The sequence below is a fragment of the Salarias fasciatus genome, chromosome 2 (genome assembly GCF_902148845.1).
Source record: "Salarias fasciatus chromosome 2, fSalaFa1.1, whole genome shotgun sequence".
Lineage (NCBI taxonomy): Eukaryota > Metazoa > Chordata > Actinopteri > Blenniiformes > Blenniidae > Salarias > Salarias fasciatus.
In genome coordinates this window covers 32582809-32609005 of record NC_043746.1, presented here as the reverse complement: position 1 = coordinate 32609005, position 26197 = coordinate 32582809, and the positions used below count along the sequence as shown (strand labels likewise).

The 26197-nt window shown below is 49.8% G+C and overlaps 3 protein-coding genes across 10 annotated transcripts in view; 1 reads left to right on the top strand and 2 right to left on the bottom strand.

Moving 5' to 3' along the window:
* spdl1 (spindle apparatus coiled-coil protein 1) overlaps nucleotides 1-1368 on the bottom strand; it is a 6629-nt gene extending 5261 nt beyond the window's left edge. The window contains exons 1-3 of one of the 3 annotated variants that reach the window (XM_030109225.1): nucleotides 1331-1368; nucleotides 410-574; nucleotides 155-331 (exon numbers count right to left, since the gene is read on the bottom strand). In XM_030109225.1, coding sequence (XP_029965085.1) covers nucleotides 155-331; nucleotides 410-574 — 342 coding nt within the window. In that variant the 5' untranslated portion in view covers nucleotides 1331-1368. Of the gene's footprint in view, nucleotides 1-154; nucleotides 332-409; nucleotides 575-1152 lie in introns of all 3 variants that reach the window. The other 2 variants (XM_030109216.1, XM_030109208.1) reach the window with 2 other exon arrangements.
* Nucleotides 1369-2057: 689 nt separating this feature from the next.
* On the bottom strand, nucleotides 2058-11150 carry trappc11 (trafficking protein particle complex subunit 11). Its single transcript, XM_030109776.1, has 30 exons — nucleotides 10821-11150; nucleotides 9745-9973; nucleotides 9442-9611; nucleotides 9269-9339; nucleotides 9075-9189; nucleotides 8897-8996; nucleotides 8719-8792; nucleotides 8312-8408; nucleotides 7875-8008; nucleotides 7650-7791; nucleotides 7464-7557; nucleotides 7311-7390; nucleotides 7158-7236; nucleotides 7024-7078; nucleotides 6040-6185; nucleotides 5891-5952; nucleotides 5685-5817; nucleotides 5468-5598; nucleotides 5255-5380; nucleotides 4976-5169; nucleotides 4701-4849; nucleotides 4491-4612; nucleotides 4293-4412; nucleotides 4154-4219; nucleotides 3873-4029; nucleotides 3674-3785; nucleotides 3393-3484; nucleotides 2632-2765; nucleotides 2382-2549; nucleotides 2058-2283 (listed from the first exon to the last, which is right to left on the bottom strand). The coding sequence occupies exons 2-30, from the start codon at nucleotides 9946-9948 to the stop codon at nucleotides 2239-2241; spliced, it is 3372 nt and encodes a 1123-aa protein (XP_029965636.1). The 5' UTR covers nucleotides 9949-9973; nucleotides 10821-11150; the 3' UTR covers nucleotides 2058-2238.
* A 1329-nt stretch (nucleotides 11151-12479) lies between these two features.
* On the top strand, nucleotides 12480-25382 carry LOC115402664 (cell wall protein RBR3-like). 6 transcript variants are annotated; one of them, XM_030111192.1, is made up of 7 exons: nucleotides 12480-12743; nucleotides 20251-20306; nucleotides 20581-20787; nucleotides 20862-20924; nucleotides 21379-21442; nucleotides 21747-21923; nucleotides 22032-25382. In XM_030111192.1, the coding sequence occupies exons 3-7, from the start codon at nucleotides 20595-20597 to the stop codon at nucleotides 23551-23553; spliced, it is 2019 nt and encodes a 672-aa protein (XP_029967052.1). In that variant the 5' UTR covers nucleotides 12480-12743; nucleotides 20251-20306; nucleotides 20581-20594; the 3' UTR covers nucleotides 23554-25382. The 6 variants fall into 6 exon arrangements, with proteins under 6 accessions (XP_029967052.1, XP_029967076.1, XP_029967035.1 ...); XM_030111175.1 differs by lacking the exon at nucleotides 12480-12743 and adding an exon at nucleotides 19607-19700; XM_030111208.1 differs by lacking the exon at nucleotides 12480-12743 and adding an exon at nucleotides 19657-19700 and having other exon boundaries at nucleotides 20518-20787.
* The last annotated feature ends 815 nt before the right edge of the window (nucleotides 25383-26197 follow it).

The following is a 26197-nucleotide window of genomic DNA, read 5'->3' as shown; positions in this document are numbered from 1 at the left end:
AATGTGTGTGTGTGTGTGTGTGTGTGTGTGTGAACATACGAAAAACAGTAGAAGGGAAAAAGAAGATGATGAAGAAGAAAAAGTAAAAGACGTGGAAGCGAAGTTATGCAGAAAACCAGGGAGAGACTGTGGTTGTGCGGCTGGGAGGCGAGACCTTGCTGTGCAGCTCGGCCAGCGCCGCGCTGTGGCTCCTCTCCAGACGCTCCTGCTGCTCCTGCAGCTGCCGGCTCTGCTGCTTCTTCACACACTCGTGGTCGGACTGCAGCGCCTCCAGCAGGCGGGCCTTCAGCTCCACCTCCTTCTGCAGCGAGTACTTGTCCTGCTCCAGCGCCTGCGGAGAGGACAGCTCAGAGGCCGGGACTGAGGGGGGACGTCGTCCACAGCGAGGACGCGCAGGGCCTCCTCTCACCTCCAGCGCCTTGCTGGCCTCCACCTGCTGCTCGTCCAGCCGGGTCTGCAGCTCCAGCTGCTGGTTGAGCAGGTCCAGTCCGGCCTGGGCGGCCCGGTGGACCTGCTCCTCCCGCTCCTTCAGCTGCGCCCTCAGCAGCTCCAGCTCCTCCTGCGGCGCCGCCATCTGGGGGAGGAGGCGACAGTGAGCGAGGGCCTGGACGTCAGGGGACGTCGGTCCAGGGCCGTTCAGGAGCCACGCTTCCCGTCCAGCGGGCCGCACCGGGAGCACAGCGCCGTGTCAGAGGTTTCTGTCTAGTGATGGAGGCTACGCATCATCAACAGGTCAACGTTCTCACAAAAACTATCAGCTGCTTCTGAAAATGACTAAAATCTCAACATGGAGCCACTCTGACGCAAACTGGGTTTGGCCGGATTGGAGCCTCTGGTGGGCCACTTTTGGCCCACGCGCCTCATGTTTGACAATCCATAAGTAAGAACAGCAGATAGAAGGAAACGTGAGATTTCCCCCGTCAGGAGGCGTCAGGAAGCATTACTGTTTGACCTGCAGTGAAGAAGAAACCCGGCCAGAGAGCCTCGTTCCTCCCGGGCTCAGAGGAACCCCGAACGTTATCCACAGAACACTGACAGACAAGCCAGGAGCAACATAAATGACCTGAAACTCCTGTTTCTATTTCAAACAACCTTTCAGCACAAGTTATACAAGAATAAACCCAGGAAATGTGACTAAATCTTTAAACTCACATTAAAGCGTTTGTTATTCCACTGTTTACTTCAGCCTGTGCTCGCGAGGCTAACTGTTGACAAACTCCTCACCGTGAGCGAACCCGCCGCGGTTAAAACACCGTCACGGAAGAGCTACCGAGAAGTTTGAAGTGTGGAATGACAGAAGGGTGAAGACAGAAAAGAAGAACTCAGTCACTTTGTCGATGTGTCGTTCAGTCGAACCGCCTTCGGTTTGAATCCAGTCCCGGAAGTATCGCGAGATCTGCGCTCAACGAGAGTTCGCTCAGAGGCTGTAGACCTACACAAGTAGTTATGTAGATATACATGTATAGACACAGCTAGACATGGACAGAGAGTAACCGTTTCCATCAGCCCCTCTGGTCTTGAACACATTGAGGAGACAGAACACCACAAGACGTCCTCAGTGTGTTTTATACAGGAAGAAAGATGGAGATCACTCCTCAAACACATTTAGAATATGTTGGTTCCTGGAGGCACAGCGGCTCTGATCCAGGTCTGCAGCCCACTCAGACCGGGATGGGCCCAGGACCTCCGGGCTGGACGGGGTCTTCTCTGGCTCCCTCTGGCTGGAGGGGGTCTTCTCTGGCTCCCCCTGGCTGGACGGGGTCTTCTCTGGCTCCCCCTGGCTGGAGGGGGTCTTCTCTGGCTCCCCCTGGCTGGAGGGGGTCTTGTGTTGAGAGTTGAGTGTTTGTTTTGCTGTATTTCTCTCTGTCTTGATGATCCGCTGCTCAGGCTGGTGTGGTTGTTCAGCTGTAGGACCGGAGGGTCTGGGTCTGGGTCTGGGTCTGGGTCTGGGTCTGGGTCTACCTCTGACACGTCTTCACTGCCTGTCGACTTTCTGCGTGATGCTACACCGTCTGCTTTGCAGTGAGTAGAGAGAAGACGCAGGAGGACCCGGCAGCTTTACATCACTTCAGTTTAATCAAGCCTTCATCACATCCCGCTGCAGGCAGAGCCGCTCCAAACCACCGGAAGCTTCACCGCGTGCAGTTCACACAGAACAATGGGCAACAATAGTGTTAATATCTGTGACTCTACAGCCGCCGTCCTCTGCTATGTACAGGAAGCTCCGTCAGCTCCTCCTCACGCCGCCGCGATGGAGGCGTCGTCCAGCTGTCGTCCCTGAGGCTGAGGGCAGAGAGAGGAGGCTGGTGACAAACTACAGGCCGTGGCCGGGTGGCTGCTGGCTCAGTGTGTGTGTGTGTGTGTGTGTGTGTGTGTGTTACCTTTACGAAGATGCGCTGTGGCAGGAAGCGTCTCAGTGCCTGTGAGTTGGAGGTCTGGCAGCGCGGCAGACTGATGTTGAGCTGCGGTAGTGTTTGGTAACCGGCCATCAGCGGGTAATAGTTATAGAGCATCTGCTGCTCTGAGCCAGGGAGGATACGGAGACGGACCTGCACACACACACACACACACACACACACTCTCACGACTCTGGACTCTTGCCACGGCGGACTCCAGTCAGTGCATCCGTACCTGTTTGAGTCCAGAGAACATGAAGGCATCAGACGGCTCCACGGCCATTTCCACCTCCTGCACCAGCGCCGTGCGGTTCTCGATGTGGTAACGCACCGGCAGAGACTCCCGGACCCGCCCGAACGACGGCAGGTCTGCACCGCACACACACACACACACACACACAGTTCAGATGAAGACCCACCTCACACAGAACACACTTCAGGATTCCCTGCTCAATCACCTGGACACCAAACACATGCTAATGATCTGAAACTAAGACAAACTGACATCAGCTGAGGCTGCATTCATGAACGGATGAAACGTCTCTGGTGTCGCTCAGATTCATTAGATTTTCAGGTTTCCTGGTTTTTTCATGGATTTTCTCCCTTTTGCAGTTTGAGCTTTACTAGCACTTTTATTTCATCCCTAATATATTTTTCTTGATGATAATTTTTCTGTCTTGTTTTCCATTTCCTTGAATACTTTTTATGTAATTTGCCCAGGAGGGGGCAGTGTGGTAGCAATATATGCTGGCCACTGCACCAAACAACTCTGGAGTCCACCCAGGCGCTAATCAATGCATATAAACACATACCCAAGCCTTAATAGTGGAATCAAGCTGTCCAAAAAAAAAAAAAATCATTCTTCCTGCAGGCTGAACAATCACATCTGATCATTTTCATATTTTAATGATTGGAAACTTGATATGATTCTCAGCTGACAGCATTTCATCCCAAGGTGGTAATTTGGCAGCAGCCTCGCTGATGGGTGCCACTGACCAGCGTGGATGTAGACGGGAACGGGCTCCAGGATGACGTGAGGTAGAGTGACGGTGGTCTGGATGAGCGGGCTGTCTGCACTGGAGGACTGCCTGCAGGGGGAGACAGCGCGCGCTTTCAGCTCCTGGTCGCTGTGCAGCTTAATGCAGCTTCCCAAAGCACCCCGCTACTTCCTGTGAGTCCCTGCTACTTCCCTGACTCCCTGCTACTTCCTGTGAGTCCCTGCTACTTCCTGTATCTTCCTGCTACTTCCTGCAGCTCCAGTAAAGACGGGCCGGTACCTCCTCCAGGAGATCAGGTACTGTCCGGTGGCCACGGCGTTACTGCTGCTGTTGTGGGCGGGGCATCGGAGGCTGAAGCACTCGCTGGCACACTCCCCGGTCTCCAGAACCACTGGACACACAGAGACACGCTGAGGACCCCCGTTCCCGTGGGGTGGGGGGGGGGGGGGTGGGAATGTGGGGGTGGGGGGGCGCCTACCGTCCTGGACCTGGGACTGCAGCTGGGCCGAGGTGCTGCTCATGGCGAGCAGCGTCAGGGACGAGGAGGACAGCAGCAGCGGCCACGGCGACGACGACTGGACGTCTGTCATCAGGAGGAAGGGGACGTCCACAGCCACCCGGTCCAGAGGCTCGAACTGCACGCGCACACACACACACACACACACACACACACACACACACAGACACACACACACACACAAGGACTCCAGAGGCAGCTCTTCACTCAGCAGGTCCGCCATCTTGCCGTTAGCTACACACCTTGGTGGAGACAAACTTGACGGACACCTCGAATGGGACCACCGTCTCTATGGTAACCGTCTCATCCTGGAGGGAGAAGGACAGCGGGTGAGATCAACGAGGCCGGCTGTGACCTCCGGGACCCCTGTGACCCCTCCACCTTGTGGCATCTGCAGACGATGCGGCGTCCGTCCACGCTGGTGTCCACGCTGTACGCCACGTGGAACAGGAAGACCCTGGGCCCGGTCGACACGCACGTCACGTACACACACCGGTCCAGCTGCGGGCCACAGAACACACACACTGCAGGGTGACCGCTTCACACACCCGGGGACGGGCGGCCGCCGAGGGGTCGTACCCTCTGACCCGGCTCCAGGGTACCCAGGGGGATGTCGGGGATCAGGGAGGGACAGCTGTCGTCACACACCACCGAGCCGTCCAGGGTCACCTGGGTGGTCTGGCTCAGACCGGCGTCCTGACCTGAACACACACACACACACCTCCAGTTGAAGGTGTGGACACACTGCTGGAGTAGTGTGTGTGTGTGTGTGTGTGTGTGTGTGTGAACCTGGTTTGAGTCCCGCCGTCAGCGTGACGTCCCTGGCCGTGGCGTCCTCCTCGGACCGCACGCTGATGCCGATGCGGTACAGCTCGTTGGTGAGGGCCGGCGGCTGGTGGCTCAGCTGGACGGAGATCCGGGGGACTCTGGAGATGATCCTGAACACACACACACGCACGCGCACACGCACACACACATACACATACACATACACATACAGAGGTGTGAGCGGCGTGCAGCATGGTCCGGAGCCGGCGCGGCGCGGCGCGGTGCGGCAGACCTACATGGTGCTGGGCTGCAGGCTCAGACTGTCCCAGCTGGGCTCCTGCCGGGCCTCCAGGCCCCGCCCCCATCGCCGTGACGACCGGCTGGCCTGCAGCGCCTCGTGCGCCGAGGCGGCGTCTCCCCCGGCTCCTCTCCAGCTCAGGAACACGCAGCGGCCGGCAGCGGCGCCCAGCATCAGCTCCACGCCCGTCACCTGCACGCACACACACACGCACACGCACACATGAGCCACTCACACACTGGCGCCGCCGCCGGCCGAGCGGCAGGGCGCTCCTCACCTCGATCTTCTTCCCCACGTCTTCGGTTTTGGCCACGAAGCTGAAGCTGAAGCTGCGGGTTTTCCCAGGAAGCAGAGTCATGCTGTCGGAGCCCGACGCCTCCGCCACACACCACTGGTTATATTCCTACACAACACACACACCTCAGCTTCCTCTGCTCTCCCCTCTGCTTGGAGTGAGTGTGAGTGTGTGTGTGTGTGTGTGTGTGTGTACCTGGTTGCTCAGGCTCACAGCCAGCTTGCTGAAGGCTACAGGCTGAGGACAGTCGGCCCGGAGGAACACCTGCAGCAGGATGGGCTGGTCCACGTGGAAACTGGGCGACTGGAACCTCCCTTTACACTGGACTGGAGTCAGAGGCAGGCGTGTTGCTGCTGGAGGAGCAGTGTGTGTGTGTGTGTGTGTGTGTGTGTGTGTGTGTGTGAGCACTGACTGAATGGGATGTAGTCCTGGACCTCCACGGTCAGCTCGTTGGAGCCACTCAGCGCCATGCGGTCGTTCCACAGCGTGCGGGCGGCGCCGACGGAAGCCGGGTCGCAGTCTGGCTCGGGGTCCGGGACCTGGTTCTGTTGGAGGAATGTTGGATTGTGGGTGAAGGGCGCTGAACGCCGCTCCGCCCGGCCGGACCGCCACACCCACCTGGAGCACTCGCAGCAGGTTCTTCTCGATCCGGGCCTTGTGCTCGTCCTTCAGGGTGGAGGCTGCAGAGGGACAGAGAGAGAGGTGAAGCGGCGGCGGCGGAGGAGGCGGGCGGCGTTCACGGCAGCGGCGGTGGGCGGCGGCCTCACCTCGGCCCAGCAGCTCCATGCAGTACACCGTGTAGTCCTTCACACTGGCCATGAGGAAGGCGCAGCGCAGGGCCGTGGTCAGGATGGCGGTCAGCAGAGCCCACCAGCGCTCCGTACGGTAGTCACACATCACGTAGTCCAGCAGCCTGACCACACACACACACACACACACACACACACACACACACACACACACAAAGATGAACTCAGCTTAATACATCGTGACACTACAGAGTGTTTTAAAAGAAAATATTACTGTGAAGTTACGACTATAGAGCAAGAGATCATCCCTGGAGCTGCTGTCTGTTGTTAGCATTAGCATGAGTGAAACTCCTGTTAGCATTAGCATTACTGAAGGCGCTGTTAGCATTAGCATTAGTTAAACTATTGTTGGCATTAGCATTAGCGATGCTTTTGTTAGCATTAGCATGAATGAAACTGCTTTAGCATTAGCCTTGGTGAAACTACTGCTAGCTTTAATGAAGTGGCTATTAGCATTAGTGAGACTGTTGTTAGCATTAGTGACCTGGCTGTAAGCATTAACATTAGTTAAACTATTGTTAGCATTAGCATAAGTGAAACTGCTTTAGCATTAGCTTTGGTGAAACTATTGCTAGCTTTAATGAAGCCGCTGTTAGCATTAGTGAAACTGCTGTTAGTATAGTGACTTGGCTGTTAGCATTAGCATTAGTGAAACTTTTGCCTGAGCATTAGTGACAGTTGTTAGCATTAGGATTAATGAAGTTGCTGTTAGCCTTAGCATTAGTGATGCTGCTGTTAGCATTAGCCTTTCCTGACGCTCCTGTGTGATGGAGAAGTGACTGTTAGCAGCATTAGCATGAGCCTGAATCCTAACTGAGCATGCTGGACGTGGCTGTGGCGGTCTGTTGGCCACGTCTTCACTGTTAGCAGCACAGAGGCTGATCCCGCTGTGACTGCACGGCGGTTTCCTCGGTGACGGGCCTCGGAGTGTGAGCGACTCACTTCAGAGCTTTGGTGTAATCTTTAGCATGGTAGTACTCCTCTCCCATCTGCACCACTGCAGCAAACAGAGAGGACACACTTAGCGCCACAGGAATCGAACCGAGTGCCTTCAGGTGGGCGAGGCAAGCACGTACTGAGGTGACTCTTCATTCGGGGACACTTGTACTTCTTGAACTGGGCCACGGCGTTACTGAGAAGGGCGATGATCAGCTCCTGCAGAGGAATCAACGCGTCATGTGAGCCGCGGAGCAGAACGGCATGCTGGGAGGACACAGGCCAGGCCCTACCGAGTGAGGAACGTCTCTCTCCTTCATCTGCAGGGCCAGGATCCCCGTCTTCTCCTTCTCTGCGTCTGGAGGGTCGATGCCTGAGGAGACAAGGTCACATTGCTGAACCAGGGAGACAGGAGCGGCGGGGACAGAGGGTCCGGTGGCAGCTACTCTGGTGTCCTTGTCTCCAGTGTCTCTGTCCGTAGAAGTCCAGTCCTCCGCTCTGCGTGTCCAGGGGGTCGGGGGAGGGGTAGCTGGCTCCAGCCTGGAACGGCCAGACAGGAAGTGAGAGGCAGTAAAGGACGGGCGGGCGGAGGGAGGGAGGGAGGGATGGAGGGAGGGAGGGAGGGCGCTCACCTGGCAGAGCGTGAGCGCCTGCTGCTTCCTGTCCTGGCTGTAGCACGCCGCCTGCTGGTAGTAGAACCCGGGGTTCTGCGTCTGGATGGCCGTCAGGCCCAGCTTGATGGCCTCGTCGAAGAGCTCGCCGAACGACTGGAACCTGAGGCGGAGTCAGAGAGGAGGCGGGCGCTGAGCGTCCGGCGGCGGCGTGCGACGGCCAGCAGCGCCGGACGAGCGTCTTACTGTTTGGACATCCAGGCGGCGTGCTCGAACGCCAGCTCGGCGCTGCCGATCTTCTTCTTACACTGGTCGATGTGCTTCCTGAACTGAGCGATGGCGTCCAGCGGAGTGTTGTGCTGGAAACACAGGCGACAGATCTACACACACACACACACACACACACACACACACACACACACACACACACACACATACAGACACACACACACACACACACACACACACACACACACACACACACACACACACACACACACACACACACACACACACACACACACACACACACACACACACACACACACACACACACACACGCGCGCTATTTGGAGCATTCTGAAACACTGTGTTTGGAGCAGCTTGTGTACCCTTAGCGGCACTTGTTTAATATATTTCACACACACGCACGCGCTCGCGCACACACACACACTCTGACTCACCTTATAGTTGATAAATCCGGCCAGAGTTTTGATCTCCAGCATGTTGGTCTCATGCGCTCTCAGCTCGTGTACCAGGCTGTATGCAGTCCTGTAGTACCTACACGCACACACACACGCACACACACACACACACACACACACACACACACACACACACACACACACACACACACACGTATGTTTTTCACCGTGTTTTTCAGAAACTGTAATCAATGTGGATCGTTGCTGTTCTCGCTCATTAAGTTTGAGACATTCTGATGAGAAATCCCAGATATAGTTAACAACCAAGACAAATCCACCTCACATTTGAACTATTTGACAGAAAAATAATGTTTTAGAGCAGGAGTGTCAAACATGAGGCCCGCTCGAGGCTCCAATGCGGGCAAACACACGTCGCTGAGACTCACTTGAGGGCGTTCTGCGTGTCCTGCTTGAGCTCGCTGAAGAAGCCGATCTTAAACTGATGTCTGACAAACAGCAGCTGTGGGGGAGGAGAAGGAGACGGCCGGGAGACTGATGGTGAGAGCGGCTGCTGGACGCAGAAGGGGGACAGGGGGTGTGTGGGTGTGTGTGGGGGGGTCCTACCTGATGCGTGGTCTTGTTCAGAAACTCCTTGTGCGACTTGACTCGGCGGATCTCGGTGTAATAGTAGGTCTGAGCGTGCTCGTAGAAAGCGTTCTCCAGCCTGGAACACAGCAGAGTGAGAAGGGATCCTGCTGGACAGCTCTGGTTCGGGGGGGCGGAGGGGGCGGGGTCTACGTACCGGATGATGTAGCCCACCAGGTGGTCGGTGTGAGGCAGGACGAACAGGCTCTTCCCTGACAGGTCGCAGGCCGTGCAGAGCGCCGCCGCTCGCTCCGACGCCACCAGGTCTTCTCCTGAGACACCAGGGACAAGAGAAGCGTCCATCAGGTACAGACTAAACATTCAGCTGCGTCTCTCAGAGACGAGGCTCACCGGGAGGCAGAGGAGTTTTCTTCTGGATTAAAACCACGGCCACTTTGGTGTTCCTGCCCTGCAGACTGGTCCTGGAGGAGAAACACAGTGGAGTCAGTGTATGGCTGAGGAGTGTGTGTGTGTGTGTGTGTGTGTGTGTGTGTGTGTGTGTGTGTGTGTGTGTGTGTGCTCACCGTACGATCTCCACCTTAGTTGCACACTCGGACTGCTTCTCCTTCCACTGCGGGTCGTCCCAGTCCAGCTCGTAGAACAGGACCACCAGAGCAGGGACCAGGTTCAGGTGTTTGTTCATCCAGCCTGTTTTCAGGATGCCTTTGGGGATGTACCACTCGTACGAAGTCCGCTACACACACACACACACACACACACACACACACACACACACACACACACACACACACACACACACACACAGATGAGGTGAACCTTCTCATCCTCTCCACGCCCGCCTGTCGGGCGGCTCTTGCCAGCCTCACCTTTGTGCGACACTTGGGGTACTCGTGGTCCCCCGGCAGCACCTTGAAGGAGATGGGCACCCGGTCGGCGCGGCGGTTGGCGCAGAAGGCGTCCCAGATGGCGCGGTGCACGGCGTTGTACACCACGTCCAGACCGGTCAGGGCCACGAAGGCCATGGGCCGGCAGCACAGCTCCGGAGGAAGCTCCCACTGGGAGGCCGCCATGGTCCACGTTCAAGAGCCCAGGGGCCTGGGACACACACACACACACACACACATTAAAGCTGCACTATAATGACGACTGTCTGTCGGGGTTTTTTTCTGTTTATTGATCTTCATTCGAATGATTTGTGATTATCTATCTATGAACGGTCAAAGTTAAAATGTTTGTATCGATCAATAATAACTGTGGTTCAGATGGAGCCTGTCAACTCCTGTGATGGGATCAATGACAGATGTTCTGGAAAAACGCCTCTCACTGCTGCTTCTGTTACACTTTTATTTGAAGTTGCAGTCTTTGATCATTTCACTAGACATGATGAGGAGGGTGAGACTGATCTGATTGACACTTTGACACGCCATCAGACTGATCAATCCAACACCGATACAGTCTGACTTTATATTGTTAGGCACACTGGCTGAGAAAACCTTATCTCAGTGTTATAGATGTGTAATAAGATGAGGTATACAGTAACCTGTACCTGAAGGGAAAGGAATAGATGATCATGTAATGTTCTTTTGTGTCACGAGACAGACAAGAGACTGAGTGTGAAGCTCTACTGCAGATCACAAGACCTGCAGACCTGCAGCTAGCACAGCTAGCAGCTGCTAGCATGTTGTTTACATCTGTCAAACAGAGCTCCAGCATCACCCCACTCCCCCCACCACACTGCGGCGCGTCTCCCCCACACACAAAGACCTCTATCAGGGGGGAACCAGTGGGTGACACCGCCTGCGGCAGCCTCCAAGCGGACGGGCAGCCGCGGACTCGAAAGCGGAACTGAAATCCGGCTAACGCCTGGCAGCGCCGCGGCTCCGCTGCTAGCAGCCCGAAAGACGGAGTGACGGAAACAACAAGCGGCTAAATGAGAGAATACCTGAATGGCATCACTCCGGGGGGCCGTGCGGGGCGCTGAGCGCGGGGACGGGAGAGGAGAGCTGTCCGGGACTCAGCTAGAAGCTCTCCATGTCCCGTCAGTCAGGCTAACGGCTAGGCTAGCAGCTAGCATCCGCTGCTGGGCGAGGTGAAAGTTTCAAGTGTTAAAGCTCGCGACGACCTCGGAGCTGGGGGGAGTCAGTCTGCTCCTGCTGTCCTCAGCGGACAGCTGCTCAGCGACAGGTGAACCGAGTCCAGGTGGAAGATGACAGCTAGTTTAGCAGCTGAAGGAGTGACCAATTCCGGCTAATCAGCTGCCTCCGACCGGAAACCATTTACACAAACTTCCGGGGCGACCTTTCAAAATACAGCTATAATATTATTCTGAATAAAGATGATGTTGGTTTTACGAGTTTTTTTTTCTTCCTTGATGTGCGTTTTGGATACTTTTTTTTATTATTATGTCAGTTTATCCAAATAAATCTTTGGAACTGTCTTTTGTCTTTGAGTCTGGATCCAAACATTAAGAAATCCGTAACAAGATCATATCCATCAACAGGACTCACTTGAATGTTTATGAAACTTTTCAAGACTCCTCCTTGGAAATCAGAGTGATAAAATGACATTTTGACTTGACATGTTTCCTTCATGTCAATGAAAAGCGCGAGTTGTTCTCTGGTCTGTCAGACTGTTTCAGCTCCAGTACTTTGAAGGAACGCTGCAATAAATCAGTTTACTGCTCACTGTTCAACATCATCACTCCACATGAGAGGGATGCTGTGACGGCAGCTGCTGCATCAGGCAATCATGAGACGAGCTCCTACGAGACGACACCTGGAGCTCCTGACAAGACTTGTGATGAGGAGCAGCTTCACAGGAGCTGCTTCGTCACATCGCTCTGCTCCACGAGCAGAGCAGAGCAGGGACAGCCACGCTGTGATGTAGAGCCAAGCTCTGGAATGAGCTGCTGATGGGAACCTCGTCCTTTATTTCCAAGGTCACCTGAAGATTCAAGGTCACCTGCTTCATATCCTGGCTGGAAAGTATCTTCTTCTGGTTTTGTTCCCATCATAACGGCTACAAACTGCTGAAAATGACTAAAACTGCTCAGTATTGACAAATCAATAAAACACCTCAAATGACAAATGCTACAGCAATTAAACATGAATAATCTAACATATAATATAGCTAAAAATGTAAAAATATATAAGAAAATATAAGTCATCTAAACTGGAAAAACTAATTCAAAGCAGGCTTAAAGCAGGTGAAGAATTGTTCAAACTGCCTAAATGGCTAAAATAGTCCAAAAGTCTTTAAAAGTGTTGTTAAACATCGAAAAAGACTAAAACAGCCAACGTCCCTCAACATGTACTCCGCGTCACAACAAAGGAAAACTTTGAATTTCATTATGTTATTATGTTATTATGTTGTCATTGTGTTATTATGGCTGTATTTTAATGGTTAATGAGTTTAACACACCTGATTTAAACTGTTGCTTCACTTTATTTTGGAGGATATGCTATTTCAGTGCGTTATAAAGTAGCATATTAGTTTAGAGTAATATATTACTTTCCCGACACTGTTTGTTATCATAGTTTGAGGGCTGTTTGGGGGTGAAACACGATGGGGCCCCATGCAGCCCTCTCCGGGGACACACATGCCGTCCCGAAGAGCGCTCCTCCCTTCGGCTCGATTCGGTTCGACTCGGTTGACCTCGGCTCAGCTCGGCTCGGTTCGGCTTTCCTCGGCTCGTCTCGGCCGCTGCCCCGCAGCTTCCCGTCCTGCCCCGCTCACACTGCAGCATCTCCCCGCTCAGAGGACACCGGGACGCGGCCGCGGCATGGACCGCTCCCGGACACTGCCCCCGGACAGGACCCCGGCCGGAGCGGACAGGACACCCCGGCTGTGAGCACTCTGAGTCCGGGTAAGAGCGCTGTCCCCCGGGGGAATGGGACTCACGTGCCGGGAAGGTGCGGAGACTCCTGTGTCATGCAGGACTCCGTTCACAAGGAGCGCAATTCAAACTTTTCTCTAACATTTCGAGATGAAACTGCACTCTGAAACACTCTGAGCACCATTCTAAGATTTATTGGACCCTGCTAATGAATTCGGCTTTGTTTTTTCCAGTATTGCCTTTTGGTTTTAATGTGAAATCTCTAAGTGTGGTGCAGGTCATCCCGTGATACGCATGCAAAACAAGCATGAAGCACAGTGTTGTGGACAGAGTCAAGGACAGAGTTTTCTTCAGATGAATGAAGTGTACTGCAGCTGTGGAGGGAGTAAAGAACCAGGCATGAGGAGAAGGATGGCAGAGAGTCCGGCTCTATCTGCAGCTCCATCCAGCTCACTGGAAGCCCGTGAAATATTTATCACATGCCTCTCAATGCTGGAGCAGCGGGCCAGATGATGGTCAGTTACTGCTGTAACGCTGTGTGGGAAAGTGTGTGTGAGGAAGCAGAGAGAGATGTTTCTAAAAATAGGAAGCGTTCGCCCGGATGACAGAGGATGAGAAATAACAGGAGCGTCTGCAGAAAATTATTAAAATGTGGAGTCAGGGAGCTCGAAACTGAAATTATTTGTGATTAATGAAAGATTTTATCCCTCAGTATGAAGTGATCTTTTAGTGTGTAAAACTGATGCATGTTTTCAAGCAGTTCAAGGGTGAATTTACGAAAACCTGCAAAAAACTTCAAAGAGAATATTTCTGAGCCATTGTTGGAAATAAGCCCACAATTTTTCTCCCTATAAAATCATTCATTTTTCATTACATGTCAAGCAGATCTGTAAGTAACTAGAATTACTTTAAATTTTCTATATTCCCACAAATCTACACTTTAAAGTTGATATAAATTCTCCTTTTTGTGACATAAAACTGACAATACCCACTTATTTCACTTTTTCTAAGAAAAGAATAAAGAGTTAAACTTACTCATAGAAATTGAAGTGGAACATCTTTTAATTCAACATTTTAAATGAATTCCACTTTAAAATGATTAGAAGCACCGAGCTGTGGAAACAATAAACTAAATGTGACGTAAATATGTGATGTTTCCTCTGATTTCATTAACACTCACTTTTCATCTGAGTTTAGAAACTAAAGATATTTTAACTTTAATGTTAAATCTCTCAGCAGCAGGTGTTTTAATCTGAAATGTTCTTCTCGTTACAGCTTTAATGCTTTATTTCCCTTCAAAATACATTTATTTAGTTTAATATGGTTCCATAAAAACTCCTCAGTAACATATGGGAAGAGCTTTGTGTCTCACTTTTTGAAATGTGAAAATTGGTTTTGTCCATTTGTTTAAAATGCTTTTAGACCAGTTGGTCTGCATGGAACTTTATTTTGAAAGAAAACACAAAAGGTCAAAAAGGAAATTGTTTCTTTTTGTTCCTTTGATTCCCAGTTAAGACACTCAGGCAAGAAATGTTTTACATTATGTGCTTAAAATGGCCTTGAAATGCAAAATAACTGAATTTTAAATGTGTAATTCAAACCGTGATTAATCTTGATTTGAAAATCAGTTAAAGTAATCTGAATAATTTACTGGCCTTAGGAAACAAAACACTCCAGAAAGGTTCAATTGCTTGAACTTATTATTATTGTTATTATTATTATTATTATTATTGTTATTATTATTATTATTATTATTATTATTGTTATTATTATTAATGTTGGTGTTGTTGTTGTTGTTGTTATTGCAGCAGTATATCCAAGTAGATATATCAATAAATGATTATATATATGATATATCAATAAATCCCAGTGTTGTCTTTTATGCATTTTTCTCTCTTGATTTTGTTATTTCTCTGTGGCACACTTATTTCAGAATGATGAACTAAGTTCAAACCAAATGATGATAAAGACAAAGAATATGAAAATTCTTCCTCCAAAAGCTGAAGTGCCTTTTATTCAGGATTCAGCCTGTTCTCCATGTGAGACCAGGACTGACAGAACCGAAGACAGGCGTCACCTGTGCCTCATTAAACAGTGTGGAAAACACATTTTAATGTGTGTGTGTGTGTGTGTGTGTGTGAGAGAGAGAGAGAGAGAGAGAGAGAGAGAGAGAGAGAGAGAGAGCACTGACTGTCAGCAGGGTGGGGATGTTGGAGTGCAGGTGATGGAGCTGCTGAGTCATGTTTCAGAGGGGGCGGGGCCTGACTCAGCTCATGTTTCAGAGGGGGCGGGGCCTGACTCAGCTCATGTTTCAGAGGGGGCGGGGCCTCTGAGCTGGCTCTGTGTTGCAGGTTTCACGTCTTGACCTGCTTGTTTCAGCCGGATGTGGTTTTATTGTGGCTGCTCGTCACGTCTGTCGGTTTGAAGCGTCTCTCAGAGCTGAGAGAACGTCTTCCGGACCCAGAGTCCCCAGAGACACACACACCATCCTGGAGTGTTTTCACATCAGCATGTAATATAAAATAATGTAGAAAAAAAGTACAGAAAAGGTCAGATGTGACCCTTTCTTGGTTATGATTGTCTAAATTTTTGGAGATGATAGATTTTCTTTTCAATGAGAACAACCAAAAATAAATTTCATTCATCCGTTCATTGGTGTGGCGTGATATTAGCCGTAGCTAACAGCAGAACTTTGATTTCCTCTTTAAAGTAGGATAAAATTGATGAAGAGAAACGTCACATCATTTCTAGAAAAGCTTCCGTGTTCTAGGCCAGGGGTGTTCAACCTGCGGCTCTGGAGACACAGGTGGGTCTTCAGTCCCTCTGTAGTGACTCCATGAGGCTTTCACACCCTGAAACCTGAATAAACATCTCAGCACTTTTCAAAACCATCAGTCCCCCTCAGTTCAAAAGGGATTCAAAAAAAGCTTCAAGTAAAACTGGGAAAATTAACTAAATCCACAATAAATGGAGAAAACAAATATAGAATGGCTTAAAAAACCTGAAATGTTTAGAATTTCTAAAAGAAGAAAATTAAACATGGTTGGAGATGCATGCAGAACTGCTGAAGAAGAGGTGAAGTGGTTAAACCAGCTGAAATTTAAAAATTGTCAAAAAATATTTGGAAAGAGGAACTGAACTGTTAAAATGAATTATTAAAACAGGTTATATGTAATAAAATGCTCACTATCCTGAACTGCAGTTAAAACTTCATAAATGCTTCATTAGATATAGTGTTTTTTAATGGACATCAACATGATTTAAACCTCACGCAGCTGCATTGGACGCATTTTGAAGGTTAAATGCTCTTTAGGCTCCGTACCAGCTTGACTTGGTGGAAAGTCTAAAAAATGTCTCATGTGGTCATAAAGGATGCAGAACCCTGTTCTAGGCTAACAGACAAAGCTCATATGGTGGTCAGTGTGGTCGTCTACGTTTTCCACTGCTAGCTAGCAACCGCAGCCGCACTGAGCAAGCTAATGCTTAGCAGGTTCAGCGTGTAGTCAAGCTGTTTTCATTCCAGTCATTAGATTAGAACGCTGCTGCTGCTGTGGCACATTTTCAACATGAAATTCATCCTGCTCCTTTATTTCTTTAGCTGTGTTGAAAACAGCTTCGATTTCAGAGCCAAGTCCGCCGTTGGCGCTCAGGGCGTGGCTAACACAAACTGAAGCCGTTTGGTGGCTTTCAGTCAACGTTGAAACAGAGTTAGAAAATAAGAAGCATACAGCAGAAGCATGAAAGCAAACGCTGAAGCTAGCAGATCAGCTAAACGAGCGTTTATCGGCGATGGGAGGAGGTGAAACTGAAGACGGACGGCTCTTCAACACGATCCTGCAGAGAACCAGCTGACGGAGACTTTCTGCTCCGCAAGGTTACAGCAGCTCCACCAAGGGTGGCTGAAGGTCTGCTTATATTTAGAAAGCCCGTCGTCATCTCTTCCATTATTCATCCTCAAAGCTCCGTTTACAGGCTTTTCCTTCACATGCGGCCATGTTTTTTCCCACAATAGAAAAAATAAGTCAACACAGCAACAAAGATGAGTTAGATAAGACAAACAGGCGGAGGCAGAGCGGCGGGGTCGCTCTTCCTCTGCTGTTTCTTCTGCATCCCCAGGGGGTCACTGGGTTCGGGGGGGGGGGGCGTCGCTCAGCAGCTGGAGTTTGATCCATGTGGGAAAAAACAAGCCCGAGGAACAGACATGTCTGTTTATTGTGTTGAAGCTTTGATTCTGTGACTTGCTGTTGATTTGGCTCCATAAACCGTGATCCAGGTCTGATGACTTCCTCCGCTCGTCCAGACGGACTGCGATCGACTCGCAGAAAAAAACAGAAACATAAAAAAAGAACTGAGTGACTCATTGAAGTCAGTGCTGCTTGTGTCAGGGTTGGAGAATTCGATTTGATACTAACAGCATTTGACATTTCAGCTTTGATCTTCCGATTAATTCACATACGTAAACACTGCGGCCCTCATTTTTCAATCTGGTTGTAGAAACGAGCGCAGATGTGAGCGCAGATCTCACCGTACGATAGGAACTACGTGAGATTTACGAAACTTTCATATCTGACCGATCTCAGCGAATAATCAGGTTACAGTGGTCAAATTTGATGGTCGCGATCTTCGTTGTCATGCCCTGAAATATTCATGGTTTGTACCACTGAGGTCAAACCCTGAGAGGAGAAACCTTGGCCAGTGTGTTCCTGTTTATCAGTGATCACTAAACTCACACAGTTCATTTTAAAATCACTTGACGTTTTGTTTAGTTTTACACAGAATCTGTGAGACATTACTGGAATAATTTGGTTCCTTTATTTTTACATTAGCAAGGATTAAGTGGAATTTGGTAATTTAATTACTCCCAGATGAGTATTTGAGGGAGTGGTTGTGGTGTTTCAGTGCTTGATTTGGTCTCATTCCCAGTATCAATCATCAATCAGGAGCAGAAACTCCAGTTTGATACGATTTTTCAAGGCAAGCGAGCAGAAATGTACAAATACAAAGACGAAGTGTCACCTCCCCTCTTTGTTTACACAAATTCAACACAAGCAGCTCTGTGTTAAAGGCTTTTCTGTCAAGGTCATCATCAAATGAGGAGGAGAAAGATGTAAAGGTCAAAGTTCAAATCCAGTCAAGCTTTATTTATATAGCACTTTTCATATTCAAGAAAACACAACCCAAAGTGCTGAACAGTGTTAAAGGAGGGGCATTATGCAAAATCCACTTTTTGAGCTTTGTATAATGCTATAGTGTCATTTTCCCATTAAAAAGACGCATGGAGTTGTTCCCTGAACCATTCACGCATATTTGAGCAATCCCTGAATCCCCCCCCTGGTTGAGGCTGAAACGCTCGGTGCTGCACAGCTCCGCCCATAATGCACAGCTCCGCCCCAGCTCTGACGTAGTCTCCACAGCTCCTCCTGCACAGCTGGCTCCCCCGCCCCTCTCCACTCGTGGAGAATGCACATGGAGATGGACGCTCTGAGGGGGGCGTGTCACTAAGCTGAAGACATTCTTAAAGAGACAGGGACTCATTTCCAGAGTCTGAGGCAGCCTGATGCAGAGGAACATTTGATTTAAGTTGTTTTTCATACATGCAGCTTTCACCATCCAACAAAGCTGTTGCTTGAATGATAATAATGCATTGGTTTTATATAGCGCTTTTCTGGACGCTCAAAGACGCTTTACATTATTCATTCACACCATACTGGGTGGTGGTAAGCTACTCCTGTAGCCACAGCTGCCCTGGGGCAGACTGATGGAAGCAAGGCTGCCAATCTGCACCATCGGCCCCTCCGACCACCACCAACCATTAACTCTCACAACTTTCATACCTAGGCAAGGTGGGTGAAGTGCCTTGCCCAAGGACCGCCAACCTTCCGGTTATAAGACGACCCGCTCTATCAACTGAGCTACTGTCGAATGAATATGCTTTAGATTGATACCACAAAGGCTAAAAAACATTTAATACCCCTCCTTTAAACAAAGCCGCACCTTCATCAACATGCACACAACCAGGTGTACACACACATACACACATACACACACACTCCCATTTTTGGTGCTTACACTAGGGAGACATGGCATGGCACTGAGCATAATGGGAAACACCACCATTGGTGCCACCCACACCAGAGGAGTCAAAGGTCGTGACCGCCGCTGCCCCCACCTCCACCCCACCCCACCAGACCAAGGGAACCCCCACACCAAAGTTCAATTAAAAAAAAGACGTGTGTGACAATATGATAGCAGCTATCAGCGTTTAACCGCTGCAAAACACATCTGATAAAACTGTGTGTGTGTGTGTGTGTGTGTGTGTGTGTGTGTGTGTGTGTGTGTGTGTGTGTGTGTGTGTGCTGATAAGCCTGCTGGAGTGACACACAGATAAGCGGGCCGCAGTGTTTGAGCTGCATGTGCCAGTGTAGCGCAGTAAAGCTTCATAAAGTCCACCAGTGACCAAACTCTACATGACCCTTTTCAAAGGTCATGAAATTTACTGATCATCGTCATCATGTGGAAAACATTTATCTCGAATTCTGTGAGAAGTGTGTAAAACTGTGAATTCACGATGTGATGAGTTGTTTAAAGGATGTATTTTAACACCACGGTCACGATTCTTAATGATTTTGTCCCATTTCGGTGGGAAAAGCAGCGGTGAGGCACATTGATTCTGAACAAAGCTGATTTCTGGAGGAAAAAGGAGGAAAAACATCAGTTTTTCTGCTTTTATGAAAAGCTGAAAGCAAAACTGTCATTTTGGACACAGATTTTACGAAGCTCTGAGTTGTTGAAGTTTCCCCTGTTAGAGCCGTTGACGATAATGTAACAATACTTTACAGATGAACTGTGTGTTTTCGTTCTTGTCTTGAGCGGTTTCAACCCCTCCGCCCACCCGAGGGGCCCCCTCAGCTTCTTATCCTGCACACACGTTGTCCTGAACTTTAAGATCTAGCCAGCGTTCTCTCAGCGTTCACAGACAGGAAGCAGGTAAGACATGTTTACTGGGTCAGAGTGGAACTAGAACAAAGTGCTTTTGTTCTTTTAGCAGTGATCTGACACGAGTCAGACTGAAGACGGGCTGAAACAGAACGCGCCTTAAATAGATCCCCGCCGGTTTCAGGGTTCTTTGTGGAGATTCAGTGAAAATGACAGTGTGAGGGAGCGTTTTCTGGAGGGTTTTATGTGTTTCAGAGCCGTTAAAAAGCTTTTAGAGTTGTTCAAAGTTTCTACATTCAATACAGAAATAGTCTGGTTCAAAAGTCCACAAAGTAATGTCGTGGGGGGCCAAGCTGAAGAAGGCATTCTCGTCGCAATAAGAGCAGCTGCTGAGCTGATTCCTTTTCAAAGCCAATGCAATCATCAGGACCTCATGTTATTGGTAGATTAACACATGTAGGTGTTTATTCCCGGAAGAGGCGTGAAAGAGACTCGTGAGTACAGAGACAGAGTGCTGGGTGCATCTGTAATATCTGGAGGTTTGAGCTGTGGAGGTTTCATGAGATCTCACTAATACTGTGACTCTCTCCCACTCCCACAGGCGGAGGTTTGTCCGTGACCACAACCGTCACCATGACCTGAACCGCCGTTAGCGTCGTATGTTTGATGATTTTATCCACATTTAGTTTTTTCTTTTTCTGTTTAAACATTAACTTTGAATTTCTTCATGTGGAAAAACTGTGTCTGAAACTGTGTTGAGGAGGAAGATGCTCTATAATGTGGATGTTAGAGGATGATGAGGAAGATGCTCCAGTTCTTCCTGCAGTGTCTTCTTCTTTCAGAACATGTTTCCGTGTTTGATCTGTAGAAATGTGGAACCCTCCTGAGTTCCCTGTCTCTGAGGAAGGCCTTGCCCTGTGTCCTGATGCAGGCTGAAGCCCCGTCATGTCTGAGCTGGAAGCCTCGGGGGCGGGGGAGCCCCCTCCCTACATCATCTTCGTGGTGGTCTTCTTCTTCTTCGTCACCGGGCTGTTGGGCTTCCTGGTCTGCCACCTGCTGAAGAAGAAAGGCTACCGCTGCAGGGCCGGGGACATGGAGGACGAGGAGGAGGAGGCGGAGAAGCTGGGGGGTGACGACGGTCAGTTCAGTTTGAGGAACACGTTCTTCTGGAGTGGAACGTGCCCAACCTTCTGGCCTGTTCTTGTGTTGCAGATGAATATGAAGAGAACCAGGATACAGTGGAGCAGATCCTCAAATGCATCATCGAAAATGAGGGTGAGAAAGATTCACTGCTTTCTTAATGCTGAAGGTTACGTGACTAAAACCAGTAAAACAAAGTGTTCAGGTCAGTTCACTGAAGAAGTTCAACCAGAAGATTCAGTCATTCTGTTCTAACTTTGCTCTAAAATCAATAGAGAAGCAGTCATTGAAAAAAAAAAAGGATAGTTAAACAATGTGTCATTTCATTTAGGCTGTTATCGATAATTTAGAAACATCATTTTGCCCATTTTTAATTAAAGCCAATTATATAAGGTTTCTCCTGGTGCATAGTATAGTACAATAATGGAAGAGCATCTTCCTCCTCTAACAGTCAGATCATGGAGCATCTTCCTCCTGTAACATAGAGCAGCTTCCTCCACTAATTGTACCTGGAATAGATTAGTAGCACACAGCACCTCCACAGCATAAATTGTGATTTTGTTTCTCTCCTCTGTGATTTGACCTTCAGCTAACATGGAAGCCTTCAACGAGATGTTGGGAAACCGTAACCTGTGTGTCCGCCATGACCCCAGGTAAGCTGTGGGAGCGAGAGCCGTGACGCACTAAAGGCTCCGGGAGAAAACGCTGAATGGGCATGTTTGTGTTTGTCAAATCAGCAGGAGTATAAATGACTGGCAGGGAAGGACAGTTCAGTTCAACCTTGTAATCTCATCATCTCATCGCAGCTCTGTCTGCATCAGTGTGTGAATGACACAGACCTCCTGTGTGTGTGTGTGTGTGTGTGTGTGTGTGTGTGTGTGTGTGTGATGTCAGTGCGATGGAGGCAAGTCGATGTATTCAACTGAAGTTGAAATGCTTGCTGATGTTGATCTGCAGGTTGCGTAAGGATTCTATTGCTGGGATTCCCCCCCACCACCACACAGTGCACTCGGGCATGGACCACAACACCTGCCACCTCTGTGCCCAAATCCGAACCAAGAAGGGCCGCAGACCCAGCAGGACGCCTCGCTTCAAGCAGCGTCCCGGGGAGCAGACCGTCTTTGCTGTTGGCAGGTAACAGCACCGTTCACACAGAGCGTGGCACTGTCAGCAAATGAGAGGAAAAGACGTGATGCCTCATCTGTTTCCCTTCACCCCTAACTCCCCCCCCTCCCCACTCAGGTTCCGGGTGACACACACAGACAAGAAGCCCCAAGGGAGTCCGAATCCACTGGCCATTTCAGGGGATCAGCTGGACCAATCCCAGGATAGTGAGGACCGGAAAGAGGGCGGGTACAACCTGAGAAGCATGTTCAAGGACGTTCGGCCACCTTCAGAAAACGCCAATGGAGTGGCCCCCAGCGCCGGGAAACGGAGGAAGAGCCTGACCATGTTTGGGCTCAGGCGAGGAAGTGACCCTGTCGGTGTTAAGGTCATCGAGGGGTCAGGCAGGGAGACGGGAGGACTGAAATTTGCTGTCCAGCAGCCGCCCGTAGTGCTGGAGGAACCGCTGCAGACTCATGAAATGCCTGCTTCCAAACCTAAAAGTGAGACTCTGCCAGGAAAAATGAGTCAGCGTGACGCCAAAACCCCAGATCCTGTTAATTCTCCGTCTTCCCAAGTAAGAGAACAGGCCCGTGATTCTAGCTCTGGTCCTGAGGAAACTGCCAAAGTGGGGTCAAGAATTATGATTCCAGCTTCCACTTCTAGCACAGCAGGGTCTGCTCCGAGTTCTCTTCCCATTCTGTCAGGGAAGAGAATCGATGTGGGTGATAGAGTGTTAAATCCTGAGGGGGCGTATGATCCTGGACCACTACAGACCTCCACACCCATTGCTCCCATGCCAGAATCCATTCCGGGCGTCGCTCCTTTCATCCCTGCAGGTCAGCCTGATTCCTTCTCCAGTGCAGGTTTCCCCGTTACTCAGACTCCCCCCGACCCGAGCACCAGTCCTCATCGAGAACCAGGAGCTGATCTAGTTTTGATCAGCCTTGGTTCATCGCCCCCGTCTTCCTTCCCGAGCAAGACCCTATCTTCCGTTTCTTCATTGAGAAGTCCTACCTCACCACTGATGGAAACGCCAAGCCCCAAACTGTCAGCGAGTCCACAGATGTCCCACCGGTCCCTCGTTTCACCATCAATCTCCAGACAGACGGAGCAAGACCTGGAGGGGGTAGTGAGCCCAAAGACCCAAACCAAGAGGCCTGGAATTCTCAAAAAGCCTAAACTTTCTCCAGCTGCAGGTGGAGATTCCAAAGTTTTTGTCCCATCTTCTCCCTCTGAACAACTTTACAAAGGCAGACTCAGCACTTTGTCTTTGTCCCCGTCCTCTCCTCAGGAGAGCAAAGCCAGTCTGACCATCGTTAAAGCCAGTCCAGACAGCAAGAGGGAGTTCTCTGTGGTCACCATGCCAGAAGATGTACCTTCAGCTTCAGGACAAGACCAGACAGGACAGACGACTGAGCCGGGGGTGGAGGGAGGGAGTGGAGGAGGGACTACTGCAGCTGTTCAGGGAGGAGAAGCTTCACGCGATGAACAGTCCGAGAGGTCTGGACTGACGGGTGGACCGCCACCGGGTCAGGAGAAGGATGACATGGTGCAGATGGAGGACATTAAAGACTGCAAGGTGACTCAGTCAGCTACAGCAGACATGGTGGAGGAGGAGGAGGAGGGGGGAAAGGTGGTGAAGACCAAAGAGGACTGAGAGGTTCAAGAGTGGCACTTCTCAGTGGTGGATAAGGAGGTTTTACAGTCATTTCAAGAGTTCGGTCTGATTTATCTCGGCTCTTCAATCATTTCACTACCGATGGCTTTTAGACTCAGTCAGACCAGCACTCCGGTCTCGTCCCGGATGGTCACTTCAGGGTTCTGAGATGAGACCTTATGACTAAGGTGCTTCACCAGACTCAACTACCAAGAGGCTGTGGTGATGACTGCTCCACTGCTAGGAGGAGTGCCCAGGGCCATGATGCAGCTTGTCTCTCAGTGGTACTGTTTGGTGGATGAATGTGCCGGCCCAACTTACTGACTGAATGATTGAAAGACCAGAACTGGCTCTTAACATGCTCTATCTGACAGGACTGTGACAAATCTGAACTATTTGAAGGCATATAAAGGTGAGAAAATACACAAATTAGCAACTCTGTCACACAATTGTTGCAAGAATGTCACACAAACAGCAAAGCTTGTGTTAAAATTGGAGTTCTCATTCATTTCTTGGGACATTCATTGGAATTGACATGGTATCTGTGGTTTTCACAAAACTCGCCAGATAAAATGATATATTCTACATGGATAGAAGTTTTGTTCCTGGAGCAGTTTTGTGATTAATACACAAATAGCATGTTAGTTTGTGTATTTACTTGCAAGGTCGTGCAAAGTTGCCACATCTGCACATTTGGAGACATTGGAAAGTCGTGTGCAGACTGGCTGCAGCTCATTGGGACAGGGGTTTTAAAGTCGTGTTTGGGGCGTTGTACCCGTCCTCTTCGGGTTTTCCACATCTCCACTCGCTAACCCTCCTTGTGTATCAGCAGTGTGTGTGTGTTGGCTCAGGCGCAGGGGAGGAGGAGACATTTGATCAGAATTTACAGGCATGGAAGGGAGCGCTGGTTGGGTTCTTGTTATGTTTGGGTGGATTTCCCTTTGTGTGATGCATGTCCTCCTGCCGATTGGCTCTCTGAGTGATGAGGTAAAAGCTTGGTGTTAGATTGGATTGAAACCAATTTGGTTGCTTTCAATTTCTCAAAAGGGGCTCTGACATGAATTTATTGATTTGATAACTGTCCTCATGCAGTGGGAGGATCACGGCTGACATGTATTGATCAGTGAGTCCCAGGATGTTGTTCCGATGCAGAGCCGAGTCTTTCCACTTGTCAGTCCTCTGTCTCCAAACACTTTGAATGTTCCTCTCTTTTCTAAGCGAGGGGCCCGTCCTGGCTCTGAGCCCGGTGTGTATTTGTGTCTGTGGCCCTGGAGACTCCTTCATCCTTCATCAGAGACAGGAGGAGTCTACCAGACGCAGGTCAGAGGTCGCTGTGATTTCCTGGCCTCGATGGGAACCCAGCCGGGAGGTCTGCAGTCCCCCGGCTCCTCTCTCTCCTCCCCTTTTCCCATGAAATCCCTCCATCCATCCTGAACAGACGGTCTCGGTCCGGAGGAGAAAACATGCTGTGATGTCGGATTGGAGTGACCACATCCACGTTTCCAGTGTTTTTCCATCACTGCAGAAGCTGCTGCCTCAACGCGGATGTATTTAAGCTTTCCATTGTTCACATCAGAACTTCTTCAAAGTTGGACAGCATAATCCTGTAAATGAATATCCTCAAACTACAACTATGTATAGGAAGCCCCGTGTTTTATTTTGTTACCTTATGCTCTATATTAAGGTACGTTCCAGCCATAGAGAGTGACGGACAGACTGAAAGGACAGCTTGTCGGACTCCACTGCAAACAGAGGAATGTGTGAGGTGTCTTAAACACAAAGCTGTCAGTATTTTCTCCTCTAATAAACAAGTTTATGGTTGAATGCTACATTTGCGTCGGCCGTTTATGTTTTTTGGGCTTTGCTATCCGAAGATGTATCCAGCTACCAGACACATGAAGCCCATCAAGTCGTAAAAATAAAGATTTCAAAGACAAACGGGAGTTATTTCACTTTCTGGAGCAAAAGCTGAGTGAAGAATGGACTGGAAATGGTTTGATTCACCAAAATAAGACCATGTTAGTCCATGTTTACTGGCTGTTAGCATTTATTTTAATGAAACTGGGATATGAATTGTGGAGTTTGCTGTTTAAGATCCAATTGGACTGGTTTACACGTTGAAGTATCTTTGACCATGGACTGTTTGTGTGAACTGTGCTTTATACGGTGTGATCCCATCTCTTCATGCTTCACCTGACCAATAGTCCCACACATCTGTAGTGCTATGAAGAAATGCAGCTCAGAGTGGCTGAATGCAAAACCAAACCACGGGAAACACACTCATCCACAGCGTGTAATAAATACTGCATACAGGTTTGGAGGGGTTGCAGGACTGTTCAGAACTGTTTTAGTGAATCGAAGAGGTCCAAAGACGGAGGCTGTAACAGGACGGATGGAGAAGACCCACTGAGGAGCCTTGAAGCTACAACCGGTCTGACAGAGTCCACGTCTTCAGTTTTAGCAGCTAAACAGGGAGTTTCACATTAATACTCCATTGGTAATAATGTTGTGACTGATAAGATTTTCTGGATCCACTGGTGATCTGTTGCGTCAGTGTAGACGTGTTCTCCACCAGCTACCTGTTCAGTAGCTATTCTCTGAACTGCACGTTAGTCCAGCTCGTCTTCATCAGCGACGTCGGGCC